Source organism: Coregonus lavaretus, assembly GCF_964263955.1.
Source record: "Coregonus lavaretus genome assembly, chromosome: 15".
Taxonomy (NCBI): Eukaryota; Metazoa; Chordata; class Actinopteri; order Salmoniformes; family Salmonidae; genus Coregonus; species Coregonus lavaretus.
In genome coordinates this window covers 43061318-43074476 of record NC_140002.1, presented here as the reverse complement: position 1 = coordinate 43074476, position 13159 = coordinate 43061318, and the positions used below count along the sequence as shown (strand labels likewise).

Below are 13159 nucleotides of genomic sequence, written 5' to 3'. Positions count from 1 at the left end.
ACATTTTTACATTTGAGATTTTAGTCATTTTGCAGACGCTCTTATCCAGAGTGAGTGAATATATATATTTTTTTCATACTTTCAAACTCATTTTCATTATCTCCCCATCACAATATCAGTGTCTACATATGTGAAAACAGTGAATTTCTACACTTTGTAGAAAAAAGGTTATACCCGATGACATCATCAAAAGTTAAAAAAAATATTAAAGAGTGAGTTTCAAACACTATGAGATTTACGGTGATTTGGGGAGCAAGAAAATACCCTGCCTCTGGCTAGAAACCCCGTTGCAGGTTTTGAAAATCATTGTTTTTCTTACTTTTTGATGTCACTTGCTAGGTTTCCATCCAATTGTCGACAGATTTTGATGTGTATATTTAAAAAACTGCATAAAGAAAATATGCGCATTTTCCCACCAGTGGTGTGTTTCCACCAAACGGACTTCTGGATAAAAATCACTGCATTATGATGTAGTGCACATAAAATGTATCTTTCGCTTAAGTTTTCATGTACCGAATAAAAATCTAAAGATCAATGTGTTTGAATCACATTTTCAACTCCAGCAATAGTTTTGTCACGAAAACTGTTGCATTAAAATAGCAAATGTGCCTACTATGGTCTTGGCATTTGTGCTCTAGCCCACAGCTCACAGATACAGTGCAGGTAGGCTAGTCTACATGATGAGATTATTATGGATAGCCTAAGAGCGAGAATATTTGTATTTCTCAAACATCAGTCAAGCATCGATCATCATGTCACTAGAATAAGACCCTAGATATTTATTGGAAAGGAGCATCAAGATCAACGTGCACTTTCACCACCCTGTGAAGTTCATAAGTTATTTTATCATTAGCCTAATAAACTGTATTGTTTCCTGAGTCACGTGACTCCAAGTTTACTTCGATATGATGGTTATTATATAAATATTTGCATGTAAATGCGCTTCCACCGCCATTTCTCACATAATTAATTTTACCAACCCAAAAAGATCCCACCATGTCGAACTAACAAATTATCTGTTGGCCTTTAAACATTTTTATCGAAACATCCTGTTTCCATTACAGCTGTTGTGATTTTTTTTCCCATTTTCGCTATGATTTTACTCGTATAAAATCTGTGGATGGAAACGTGGTTACAGAGAAGCAGTTATTAGAACCTTTTATCTTTTTAACCACAGATCATAGAAAGTGCCGTTTTCACATATGTAGACACTGGTATTGTGCTGAAGATAATGAATCTGAGGTTAAAAAGTGGCGGAATTGCCCTTTAACTTTGGGTAATACCCAACCTATTGTCCTTGCTCAGTGACATCTGCCTCCCTTGAGGCCAGCATGGAGTTGCTCTTTCAATTAACTTCCACTTTATCAAGCTAGCAAAACTGCATGTCTCCCTAAATAAAACAAGCATCACCACTGAAAACCAGGCTACAGCCTTACGTTCTGGGATTGTATCTGCATCTGCGCCATTAACATAACACTGCTAATCTCACTGCTGTCCCATACAGCTCATCCATTCTGTCTGCTTTCATTGCACAGGACAAGGCCTGGAGATCAAAGACAGGCTTGTGGGTTTTTGCCTTCAGTAGATATTCTGAGTCAGTCTCGATTGGCATCAAACATGCACTCTTCATGGGTTCTGCAAAAGCTAAACTCTACTTCACGACCAGATATGAGCACACATACATTATCGTTTTTGTATAGCACTGTAGTCCAAGAAATTTGACATGGGGACATGAATGCATGTTTGAATGAAAAAGTGTGTAGTGTTTGTAACCCTAGCATTCCCAGGGATTGACATTAAGGGTTGCCCTTTGCCTGGGGTAAGTGAACTGAGCAGTCGCGCAAGTTGATCCTGCTCCGAGGTTGCCCCATTGGGCAGGTGAGTTAAAAATAATAATGAAAACAACCAAACTGAAAATAATTCCAGCAGCCTAAAACTGATCTTTCTGGTTCTTACCCATTTTTTAAGTGAAAGACAGGCAAATTGAGCCTGCTCTGAGATTATATATATATATATTTTTTTACTGATAACCAAATACAAATAATTCCAGTAGAGATCTTTTTGATTCCTCCTGCATAGGTGAAAGGCAGGCAATATGGTACTCTGCATATTAATATTAAATTTACATTTCTGGGCCAGTAATCATAATCTTCAGGCAACCCAAAAAAATACTCCTGACTAGCCCGATGGGCAAGTGCCTTTCAGACTTTGTCAATCCCTGATTCCTATCAATAGTTGTTCATGAACAGCCCTTTGCAGATAATTTCCTCCACCCACATTTTATACCCGGCTAGAGTAACTGAGTGACCACTGCATATGCTGGTGGCTACAAAGGAGCCGAAAATCCTATTAGTCTTACAGCTACATTCAATTAAATCTTAACAGATGGTTATTTGGGACAATTGTGTCTTATTACAGATTTTTTAAGTCATGCACTAAGGCACACATCAAAAGCTATTTCTGGGATACATTTAATCCACCTGAGTACATTTCCCTCCTCCCTGTTAATCCTGTTGATTCCTGGAGTATGCTACTAAATTAGATTAAAAGAAAGAGGTTCAAGTTTAACAAAGTAACCCCATACATCTACCCAAACTACAGCACTTTGTTTGTCCATGTAGTGTAATCGTAAAAACACACAGACCTATTCAGTTATTAGTTATACAAAGAGTTTACGTTTATACAAGGACTGTGATTGCTGGAAAATGCTTATGAAGGGAAAATACTAGGTTCATTAGAAAATATGACTTGCTCTCGACTAAGAACTATATTTCCATAAGATAATCTCTTGGAACAGAGACTCCATTCTACTTCCGTAATTAGCTGGCCACATAAGGAAATGCACTAGTAAAAAAAAAATGGAACTCAGAAAATATACAATATGTTCCTGTACAAGATGCAATTAGGAACCACATACCTTTCCCTGACATGAATTTGAACAGACCATTTAAAAGGCTACTGGACATTGCACAGCAGGCAGATAATTTTATTGATAGTACAAACAAGGCAGTTTTTCTGAAAACTGAAATTTGCATGATTAAGTGTACATAATAATGAAGAGGTAAAATACATAAGACAAAATGGATAACTAAGAATGCTTTAGGTCAATAAACTTGATGCCGAAAGCTTTATCAATAAAAATGAGTGGATTATTTGTCAACCCCTTGTTTTCACAGTGGTTTGATTACCTGACATTACATTTCCATAAGCAGACTGAAGACAACGCAAAGACTTATGCAGAACAACTCAAGGCAAACAAAGTTACAGAAAAAAAATCATAATACAAAATCACACTGGAAGAGCATGTTGAAATGCAAAGAAACATGGAATGTCATGTTACAGGAAGACTATGGGAAGCAAATCTCCCATTTAAAAAAAGTTTTCAATTATGCTGCATTTTGCTTAACTTTGGAAGGTATCATCATTTACTGACATCCAGAGATGGGAAACATACAATTGGAGGATCAATGTAGGTTACTGTGGGTATGAAGGGACAGAGACATTATGATTGAATACTTAGATAGGATAACATACTCTATTTCTCTGATATATATATCAATCTGCAACAATGCACTAACTTCCCTGTCACATCCCCCATTTAGTGTTCTTGGACTACACCCCCCCCATTACAGGGCTGCAGAGGGCCATGCACCATTGTTGCTGGGGCAACTAGCAGAATATACTTTTATATACAGTACAAGGCATTAGAGAGACAGAGGCAGCTGTCAAAGGTGGTTGCGGCCACGACAGGGATAGGGTGCTGTATGCTTTATCGGGATGAGGTGATAAAACAGACAGGTCCTGGTCTGTGTTAGGCACATCTTGCCTCTGGATCACTGGATCTGGATTCCAAACAATTGTGTCACATTTGATCAGTCTTCCCATTACTGAAAGAGATGTTGCAAAAATTGTGAAATGCTTAACCTCAAAGTGTCAGGTCTGATTCGTTTTTTTGAGGGAGCAGAGACTGCGGCTCTGTAGGCAACTGTCCCGTTCCGCCCCCCTGAAAAGATCTGTATCATGTTCTGTGCATGCGTTTCTTGACGAATACATTTTTGTAGTCACCCTCCATTCACATTTCTCACGGTCAATCTTGAATTATCATTCTTAAAGTTTTACCGGTGAAATGTCCATGCAGCATCTGCATGCCAACCATTTGATCCCAATCAGTTTCATGGGGATATGATAATAAGAATATCATAAGATCTTCTTGGTTATGTACAGTGTTGTTTGAATTACATTTTACATTTTTGTCATTTAGCAGACGCTCTTATCCAGAGCGACTTACAGTTAGTGAGTGCATACATTTTTCATACCGGTATGTGCGGTGCGCAAATTTGGAGGAGATGGCGTTAATAAAAACTGTAGCCTACATTTTGCCTAGTGGCGCGCACTGTTGATTTGTGGCCGCATGAAAAAAAAAAAGTGACCATTCGCACAATCTAAAAATCTCATAAGAAATGCAGTAGTTGTCTTACAGTAACGTTACACTATGCTAATATATTCTATTCTGTTATGTACAATACTATCATAATGTGATGTTGCAGACATTGATTCAGCTTTGATCTAACTTTATTGAACAAGCACCATTCACCACTCAGAGTAGCTTGTTCTCTACGAGTAGAGCAGAGACTGTGAGTAAGCAGAGAATCCCGCACATGCTCAGAAGCGTCGGGACCTTTAGCCCCTGGGATAAGGGGTCCAGAAAAGTCGTACCACTTTTTTTAAACTAATGATTGTGTCCATGCTATCATCTAAACCTTCTAAGAGATTTTAGAGTGTCAATAAAAAGTCAAAACTTACTTCATTCATACCTGTACAAAAGAGAGAGAATAAATATAAATCAGTAAACTTACTACATAACTTAGCATACAGTGCCTTCGGAAAGTATTTTCCACATTTTGTTATGTTACAGCCTTATTCTAAAATGGATTTATTTTAAATAATCCTCAGAAATCTACACACAATAACCCATAATGACAAAGCGTAAACAGGTTTTTAGAAATTTCTGCAAATGTATTAAAAATATACAACAGAATACTTATTTACATAAGTATTCAGACCCTTTGCTATGAGACTCAAAATTGAGCTCAGGTGCATCCTGTTTCCATTGATCATCCTTCAGATGTTTCCATAACTTGATTGGAGTCCACCTGTGGTAAATTCAATTGATTGGACATGATTTGGAAAGGCACACACCTGTCTATATAAGGTCCCAAAGTTGACAGTGCATGTCAGAGCAAAAACCAAGCCATGAGGTCGAAGGAATTGTCCGTAGAGCTCAGAGACAGGATTGTGCTGAGGCACAGATCTGGGGAAGGGTACCAAAACATTTCTGCAGCATTAAAAAAGGTCCCCAAGAACACAGTGGCCTCCATCATTCTTAAATGGAAGGAGATTGGAACCACCGAGCTGGCCGCCCGGCCAAACTGAGCAATCGGGGGAGAAGGGACTTGGTCAGGGAGGTGACCAAGAACCGATGGTCACTGACAGAGCTCCAGAGTTCATCTGTGGAGATGGCAGAACCATCCAGAAGGACAACCATCTCTGCAGCACTCCACCAATCAGGCCTTTATGGTAGAGTGGCCAGACGGAAGCCACTCCTCAGTAAAAGGCACATGACAGCCCGCTTGGAGTTTGCCAAAAGGCACCTAAAGACTCTCAGACCATGAGAAACAAGATTCTCTGGTATGATGAAACCAAGATTGAACTCCTTGGCCTGAATGCCAAGCATCACGTCTGTATGAAACCTGGGGATGTTTTTCAGTGGCAGGGACTGGGAGACTAATCTGGCTCGAGGGAAAGATGAATGGAGCAAAGTACAGAGAGATCCTTGATGAAAACCTGCTCCAGAGCGCTCAGGACCTCAGACTGGGGCGAAGGTTCACCTTCCAACAGGACAACGACCCTAAGCACACAGCCAAGCTAATGCAGGAGTGGCTTCGGGACAAGTCTCTGAATGTCCTTGAGTGGCCCAGCCAGAGCCCGGACTTGAACCCGATCGAACATCTCTGGAGAGACCTGAAAATAGCTGTGCAGCAACACTCCCCATCCAACCTCACAAAGCTTGAGAGGATCTGCAGAGAAGAATGGGAGAAACTCCCCAAATACAGGTGTGCCAAGCTTGTAGCGTCATACCCAAGAAGACTCGAGGCTGTAATCGCTACCAATGGTACTTCAACAAAGTACTGAGTAAAGGGTCTGAATACTTATGTAAATGTAATATTTCAGTTTAATTGTATTTATTTTTATCAACAAAATCTAAAAACGTGTTTTTGCTTTGTCATTATGGGGTATTGTGTGTAGATTGATGAGGGGAAAAAAACATTTAATCCATTTTAGAATAAGGCTGTAACTTAACAAATTGTGGAAAAAGTCAAGGGGTCTGAATACTTTCTGAAGGCACAGTATTGTATAGAAAATATCAAATAAAACAAGTACTGCACTACTTTGAATGGCAAAGAGCTCTGTGTAAAAATAACAATAAATGAGCAGAGCAGCGACAAGAGGAAGGAGAATAGAAAGTCATTTCCACACCCCAATGTCAACCCCAACTCTAAACCCCACAGTCATACCTTTCCGGGAATGTAGTTGCGGTCGATGCTCTCGTCCTGCAAAAACATGTGAAGACAGCGCTCGTTTTGGGCCAGAGGGTGACCTGCAATTCTAGAAAAAACAGCATTAAAAAGACATGAATTTATAAAAACTCTAGCTGGCTGTGCATTTCAAAAATGGTGTCTAGAAATGAATGCATTTTAAATTACCCACACCAGCAGAAGACAATTCCAAAACTGCCACAACAAAACTCAGAAAGTTTTGTTGCACATTATTTCACATAATTACAAGGTCAAAATGTATGTTTTCGCTTCTGTAATGTTTGGTAAATTGTGGGCCACCTGTTGATGAACTGCTCAAGACCCACACGTCGCTCTTCAATGAAAGCCTCTTCAAAAATGCCTTCATCCCCACGGAAAGGTAGCTGTCTCTTCAGTGCCTTCCCAGGCAAGGGAGGCACTACAATCTGGAAAAAAGCAATAGCAATGCATTTAGGACATAGCAGTTAAAATAGCAGATTCATTTAATCATGATTCATTAATTACATAATCAATTATTGCTCTAGCTAAATGTAATTAGCCTAACTTATGTAGACATCACCATGGAGTAAAATCCTATTGTAATGTGTAGTGTAGATATACAGTTGCGACCAAATATATTGACACCCTTTTCTTAAATAGTTCCACCTTTCTTTTCTAGAGTAAGTTATCATTTTTTTTACTTGGTCACCACATCTTGTAATTGGATTTTCAACATTGCAGAATTATTTTATTTTTGTAAACTTAAATGTATTATTTTAATTTGGAAAATTAGAACAAAATGGCATGGACAAAATTATTGGCACCCTGGAGCTAGTACTTGGTTGCACAGCCTTTGGCCAAGATAACTTCTGCTCCAATTCTTCAGTGTTTTACGGTGTCCTCCACCAACTGCTGTTTTCAGATCTCGCCATAGGTTTTGGATGCGATTCAAATCAGGGCCGGTTTCCCAAAAGCATCTTATGGCTAAGTTCACCGTTAGAACCTTCGTAGGAGCATCGTTAAATCGCTGAGTAGTTTCCCAAAAACCATTGTTAAAGTTGCACTTGAAAACCCTTGTTATTTACCAACTGCCTCAGACCACACGTAGTACAGCCAAAAGTGTTGTTATACTGAACAAAAATATATAAATGCAACATGTAAAGTGTTGGTCCCATGTTTCATGTATATTATTATGAGCTGATATAGAAGATCCCAGAAATGTTTCATACACACAAAAACCTTACATCCCTGTTAGTGAGCATTTCTCCTTTGCCAAGATAATCCATCCACCTGCGGGTGTGGCATATCAAGAAGCTGATTAAACATTATGATCATTACACAGGTGCACCTTGTGCTGGGGACAATAAATGGCCACTCTAAAATGTGCAGTTTTGTCACACAACACAATGCCACAGTTGTCTCGGGTTTTGAGGGAGCATGCAATTGGCACGCTAACTGCAGGAATGTCCACCTGAGCTGTTACCAGAGAATTGAATGTTCATTTCTTTACCATCCAACGTTGTTTTAGAGAATTAGGCAGTACGTCCAACCAGCCTCACAACCGCAGACCACGGCTGCCCTTTTGTTGGGAAAATCATTCCAATTGGCTGGGCCTGGCTCCCAAGTGGGTGGGCCTATGCCCTCCCAGACCCACCCATGGCTGTGCCCCAGCCCAGTCATGTGAAATCCATAGATTTGGGCCTAATGTATTTATTTCAATTGACTGATTTCTTTATATGAACTGTAACTCAGTAAAATCGTTGAAATTGTTGCATGTTGCGTTTATATTTGTATATTTTAAGTTAATACCTGCTGTCAACTTGTGCAATACCTTAGGAGAAAAAGCAGATTGCGTTCTTCATTTCACTTTTCAAATTATTTTACATAATGAAGCTTACCGTAGTTCTCAAGAACAGTTGAGTCAGTCACGTTTGTAAATAGCACAACGGGAGAAAGTGGGAGCTGGTGAGTCCATAGCGTTCTATATCCATCGGCGAGTCTCTGTTCTGCCCCGCACATGAGGTGATGAAGTCACACTTGTATGCAATTCACTACTAAATGTTTGCCATCAGATATCTTAGAATGTCTTTCTGCCAGTAGTCAAATGGCTCTGGATAAGTTATCAGTAGTTGCCATTTTCCCCTGTGCTTCCTACTAGCATTTTTCCCCTACTCCGTTCTTCTCCCCTCTGCTCCGTGTACACATGCTGCTCTTCCTTCATAAAAGCATACATCACAACTTTGTTCATTTGCACAATTTCTCTCATTCACTTTCACTTGTAAATGTCCACACTCACCAAAAATGACATTTGGTAGCTACTAGCTAGGCTTGTGTAACTTTATGAGCTGATTTGTTCGTTTTCACACGTTAGCATTTAGCCAACAGCGTCTATGTGATTTCACTATTAGTTTGTGCTAATTTTGTTAGCATTCTGGTATTAGAGGCCCAATGGGCTTTTCTTGCATTTTTAGCACCCCCTTGTGTGCTATGCCGGTAATACTGTAAATCCCAGGATGAGAGAAGGACAGTATGAACATCTGGATACAGTCCAAGTCTAAAATCGGTAGCCACCGTCCGCTATACCCAACGTCCTCCAGGATTGCCGCGCAGAAGAAATGCCATGCCGCGCAGAGACGCAAGAGATTAGTTTGCAATAGTTTTTTCTGTGATTGAAACATCATATCAGCCCCTTTTCAGTGCAACAAACCAAACCTTACTTTGCAAGATTGAGTCTGATTTTGTTGTTGGCAGAGCCAGAGCACAACGGAGAAGAATTCTATTGGCGGGGGTAGCCCACGAGTGGCCTTTCAATAACCCACTAGTGAATGCGCTTGTGCACATTTGTTGATATTCTTTGCTAGTTAGCGAGTTATTAGGCCAGTTATAGATAAGTATAGGTCAGCAATGGGGAGTTACTGCTTCCTACAAGAGCAAAAAACATGTAGGCTACATTTCAAGCTGTCTTTGAAAAGCCAGTCAGGTAAAAAGCTTAATGTCTTAATTAAAGGGGCAGTGTTGTATTTTCAGACAGGCTTGAATATGCAAATAAGCCAATAGGCAGAGGGGTAGCCTACATTCTAATTCTCTGTATAGTAATAATTCATTTTATTTTGTAGTGGTTTCTTGCATCATACAACACAATACAATGCAATTTACAGTCACCTATTTGGCCCATGGTGTTCCAGACCAAGTAAAAAATCATTAATTCATGTCAAGCCCTTCATAATGTAAAAACATTTTTTTTAAAGTCTCATGCAATGTAGGCCTGCATTGAACACCACATATAGGCTACTGTAGGCCATAGAAATCAAAAGCTATTTCCATGTGAAAGTGTTATGGGATTTGCTCCATTGGTTTTGTTGGTAGGCCTACATTATGCTCAAATAGCCACAATAGCCTATTGGCTACTGTCTAAAACTGTAAGGGTACAATCTCAGTGTTCACTGTAAACACGTGCTGGAGGTTGCACAAAATTCTCACAATGTTCAAGTTTCCGCTCACAAGATGTAAAATTTGCTCTGTGCTACAAAAAATGTTGAGGGAACATTGGTTATACCCACATACATTTATAACTGCCCCAACTTTAGCGTTAGTTTCCTTACATTTTGCATCATTCCATTACATCGTTAGTTTACCTTTCTTTCCTCCATCACGTTCGTGTGGTTGTTCCTGAGGACCGATAGCAATAGTGGATCATATTAGGCTAAAGTATTACAAGTTGTGCAATAATATGGGACAATTTAGCTTATCTGAATCATTATGGAACGCAAGCCATACGTAACAGTTTAAACCTGGAGTCTGGAGTACGGTTCACAACAACTGGACCGTTGTCATCACAGTTCCATTACTAATGAAGATTATTAGGGTAGATTTATAGGACTACTGTTCACCCCATACTGTACTTTTCTCACCTCTCATTACGTCATGATTGAACAATTGAATACGTCAACTTTCAGGATGAATCAAACCACTATTTTTTATTCACCAATATATTTAGTGCGTAAAGGCTCTCCAAAACAGTTTTTTTTATTATTCATTCAAATACTTCCTAACCCTAAATAATATACAATATTTTTGTATATTTTTACCTACCAATTGGTGTTGAAAAGGAGACTAATATGCATGCATTTACATAGCTTTCTTTCATTGATCCCTAATATTCTGAGCCGTTCGCTCCATATAGTAGTCAGTCTGTCGAGAAAATTATAATTAAAGGATCACCAAATTGAAAGGATGGCTTTACATAAATGTACTGAAAACTCTATTGAATGAACTCCATGAGAATCTGTTGGCCAGAAAGTGGGAAGGTTTTCAGCGGTTGAATTTTATGTACTCAGCGCGCGCAAGACAACCACGCCTGCAAAGCCCATTACGCACCTGCATAAGGTAAGTATGAATACCAACTACTGAGAAGTGCGTAGGAAAGGTGTACATTTCTTAAGTCTGAATTGGACCCTAGGAGCTGATCCATCATCAGTATTGTGGAACAATTATAATGTTAAGGAAATAGTTGAATGGAGAAAGCTGATTTGAGAGCAGAGCTGGCCTTCTTTTGATCCTATCAGTATCAACAAATGCCTCAACGACGCACGTAGTGAACCTTTTCTCTGTGTGGTGTTTTGGGAAACGCATGTTACATATTCAGCCGTTGCAGAAAATATACATTGTTAAAACACTCGTAAGCCTAAATTCCATAGCTATCATTGGCCACTCCAGAAGAGTCCAGCATCTCTTCTTGAACCATTCCTGGGTGTTTTTTTATGTGTGTTTTGGGTCATTGTCCTGCTGGAAGACCCACAACCCAGTTTTTGGACACTGGGTTGAACATTGGACTTCACAACACCTGATAATCTGCTGATTTCATTATGCCTTGCACACGCTTAAGGCCCCCAGTACCAGAGAGCAAAACAACCCCACAGCATAATCAAACCTCCCCCATGTTTGATTGTGAGGGCATTCTTTAAATGGAATGCTTCATTTGGTCATCAGTTAACACAGCGCTGATCTGTATTGTCAAAGAGCTGTAATTTTGTTTAATTGGTCCACAGAACATTGCCCCCAGGATTTAGGCTTGTTTATTTTATTTTTTTCAGTCAGGCTTCCTTGTGACTCCTTCAGCAGTGGGGTCTTCCTATGTTTACCATAGACCAAATGAACCATTCAAAGAAAAGAACACCCTCCCTACAATCAAACATGGGGGAAGCATGAAATCATCAGATTATCTATGTGTTTTGGAGTGCAATGTCCAATGTTCAACCCAGTGTCCAAAAACCCAGTGTCTCTGTTGAAGGTTGTGGGTCTTCCAGCAGGACAACCACCCAAACACACATCACAAGAACCCTGGAATGATTCAGGAAGAAACGCTGGACTGGTCAGCAAAGAGTCCAGATCTGAATCACATCCATAACCTATGGCGAGAACTAAAAACAGAATTGGTGGAGGGCACCCCTCAAATTAAATTGTGTATCACAGTCTGATTAATCAGAGCTACAATCTTTCACTCACCTTACTGTCTCGCTCCAACTCATTCTTCAGCCACTCAAAGTCACTGTATCTTCTTCGCACAATAGAATCCTTCAACTTAAAAATCGGCAGGTTTGTCTGCATTTATTGAAAACAGAAACAAGTATATTATATATTCTCGTCAATAGAAACAGCCAACAAGTAAACGCTAGCTAACCCGTCTTAGCTTAAAAAGGCTACCTCACATGCAATTTTAACCACTTCCTTAGCTCACAAAGCTAACTAGCTAGTCGGCCGGACCAAGTCCTGGGCCTCGATTTTCATCCAGCTAAGGTTAGCTAGTTAGCTGAACGACAGATATCTAGCTATAGTAACCTACCCGCATACGGACTTCGTACGTTGTGAAACGGTTCCGCCCGACTCCAACAGTTTGTGGGTCATAAACGTCAATTTCAAGAAAATTGCTGGGGGGACCATAAGCGTCCGTCAGGTCCTGAGGTTTTGAATTTAACCGGCGAGTATCAGCCACCGTGGGATCTGACATCTTCCTTGTCCGACAACCCGCAGGATGTTCACGTCATAAAAGTCAATACCAAGAAACAATTCTCAGCTAGAGCTCCCCTATTAATTTGATGTGTTTAGCAAATTTCAACGCGGTGTAAATTAATCTAACCTGATGAGGAGGGCCATCCTGTGCTCTCTCTCGCTAGTACACACACACACACACACACACGATTATGCTGAGACGCGGTGCACCGGGTTTAAGCAGGAAGGGAGGCCCTCTCACATTGAACGGTAATCTTCTTCTATGGTATATTGGCGGTCGCACAATTTCATGTGTATTCCGCCACCTACTGTGCGGGATGGAAACAGGATCCCCCAAAATGGAACAAAATACCAAAACAACCACCAAACTACCAAAACATTTATAAATAAACTAAACCAAACAACTTTTCTGTAAACATTTATAAAACAGATCTGATCCCTACACACGCTCAATGAGAACCTGGGAGGGCAGGTCTTCCGACGCCAGTACCCCTTGCAAGTCTTCAGACGTAAAATCCTTAAGTCCCAAAAACTTTTCTGCAGCAGCCACAATAATGTCCAGTTTCTTAGATTTA

The 13159-nt window shown here is 40.0% G+C and overlaps 1 protein-coding gene across 4 annotated transcripts; it reads right to left on the bottom strand.

The window, feature by feature from the left end:
- Nucleotides 1-2970: 2970 nt before the first annotated feature.
- LOC311142543 (sorting nexin-12) lies at nucleotides 2971-12848 on the bottom strand. 4 transcript variants are annotated; one of them, XM_084178215.1, is made up of 5 exons: nucleotides 12418-12848; nucleotides 12081-12176; nucleotides 6897-7021; nucleotides 6568-6666; nucleotides 2971-3887 (listed from the first exon to the last, which is right to left on the bottom strand). In XM_084178215.1, the coding sequence occupies exons 1-4, from the start codon at nucleotides 12580-12582 to the stop codon at nucleotides 6570-6572; spliced, it is 483 nt and encodes a 160-aa protein (XP_084034341.1). In that variant the 5' UTR covers nucleotides 12583-12848; the 3' UTR covers nucleotides 2971-3887; nucleotides 6568-6569. The 4 variants fall into 4 exon arrangements, with proteins under 4 accessions (XP_084034341.1, XP_084034342.1, XP_084034344.1 ...); XM_084178216.1 differs by having other exon boundaries at nucleotides 2971-3842; XM_084178218.1 differs by having other exon boundaries at nucleotides 6576-6666; nucleotides 12418-12797.
- Nucleotides 12849-13159: the final 311 nt, after the last annotated feature.

Bases quoted from the DNA above. Each gene is read 5' to 3' on its own strand.
- LOC311142543 (XM_084178215.1), bottom strand. From the start codon at position 12,582: ATGTCAGATCCCACGGTGGCTGATACTCGCCGGTTAAATTCAAAACCT. The intron at 7,022-12,080 runs GTGAGTGAAAGA...GCTTTTTTCCAG, and splicing joins AGTTGGAGCGAGACAGTAAG to ATTGTAGTGCCTCCCTTGCC. The intron at 6,667-6,896 runs GTGGCCCACAAT...TGTTTTTTCTAG, and splicing joins CTTGAGCAGTTCATCAACAG to AATTGCAGGTCACCCTCTGG.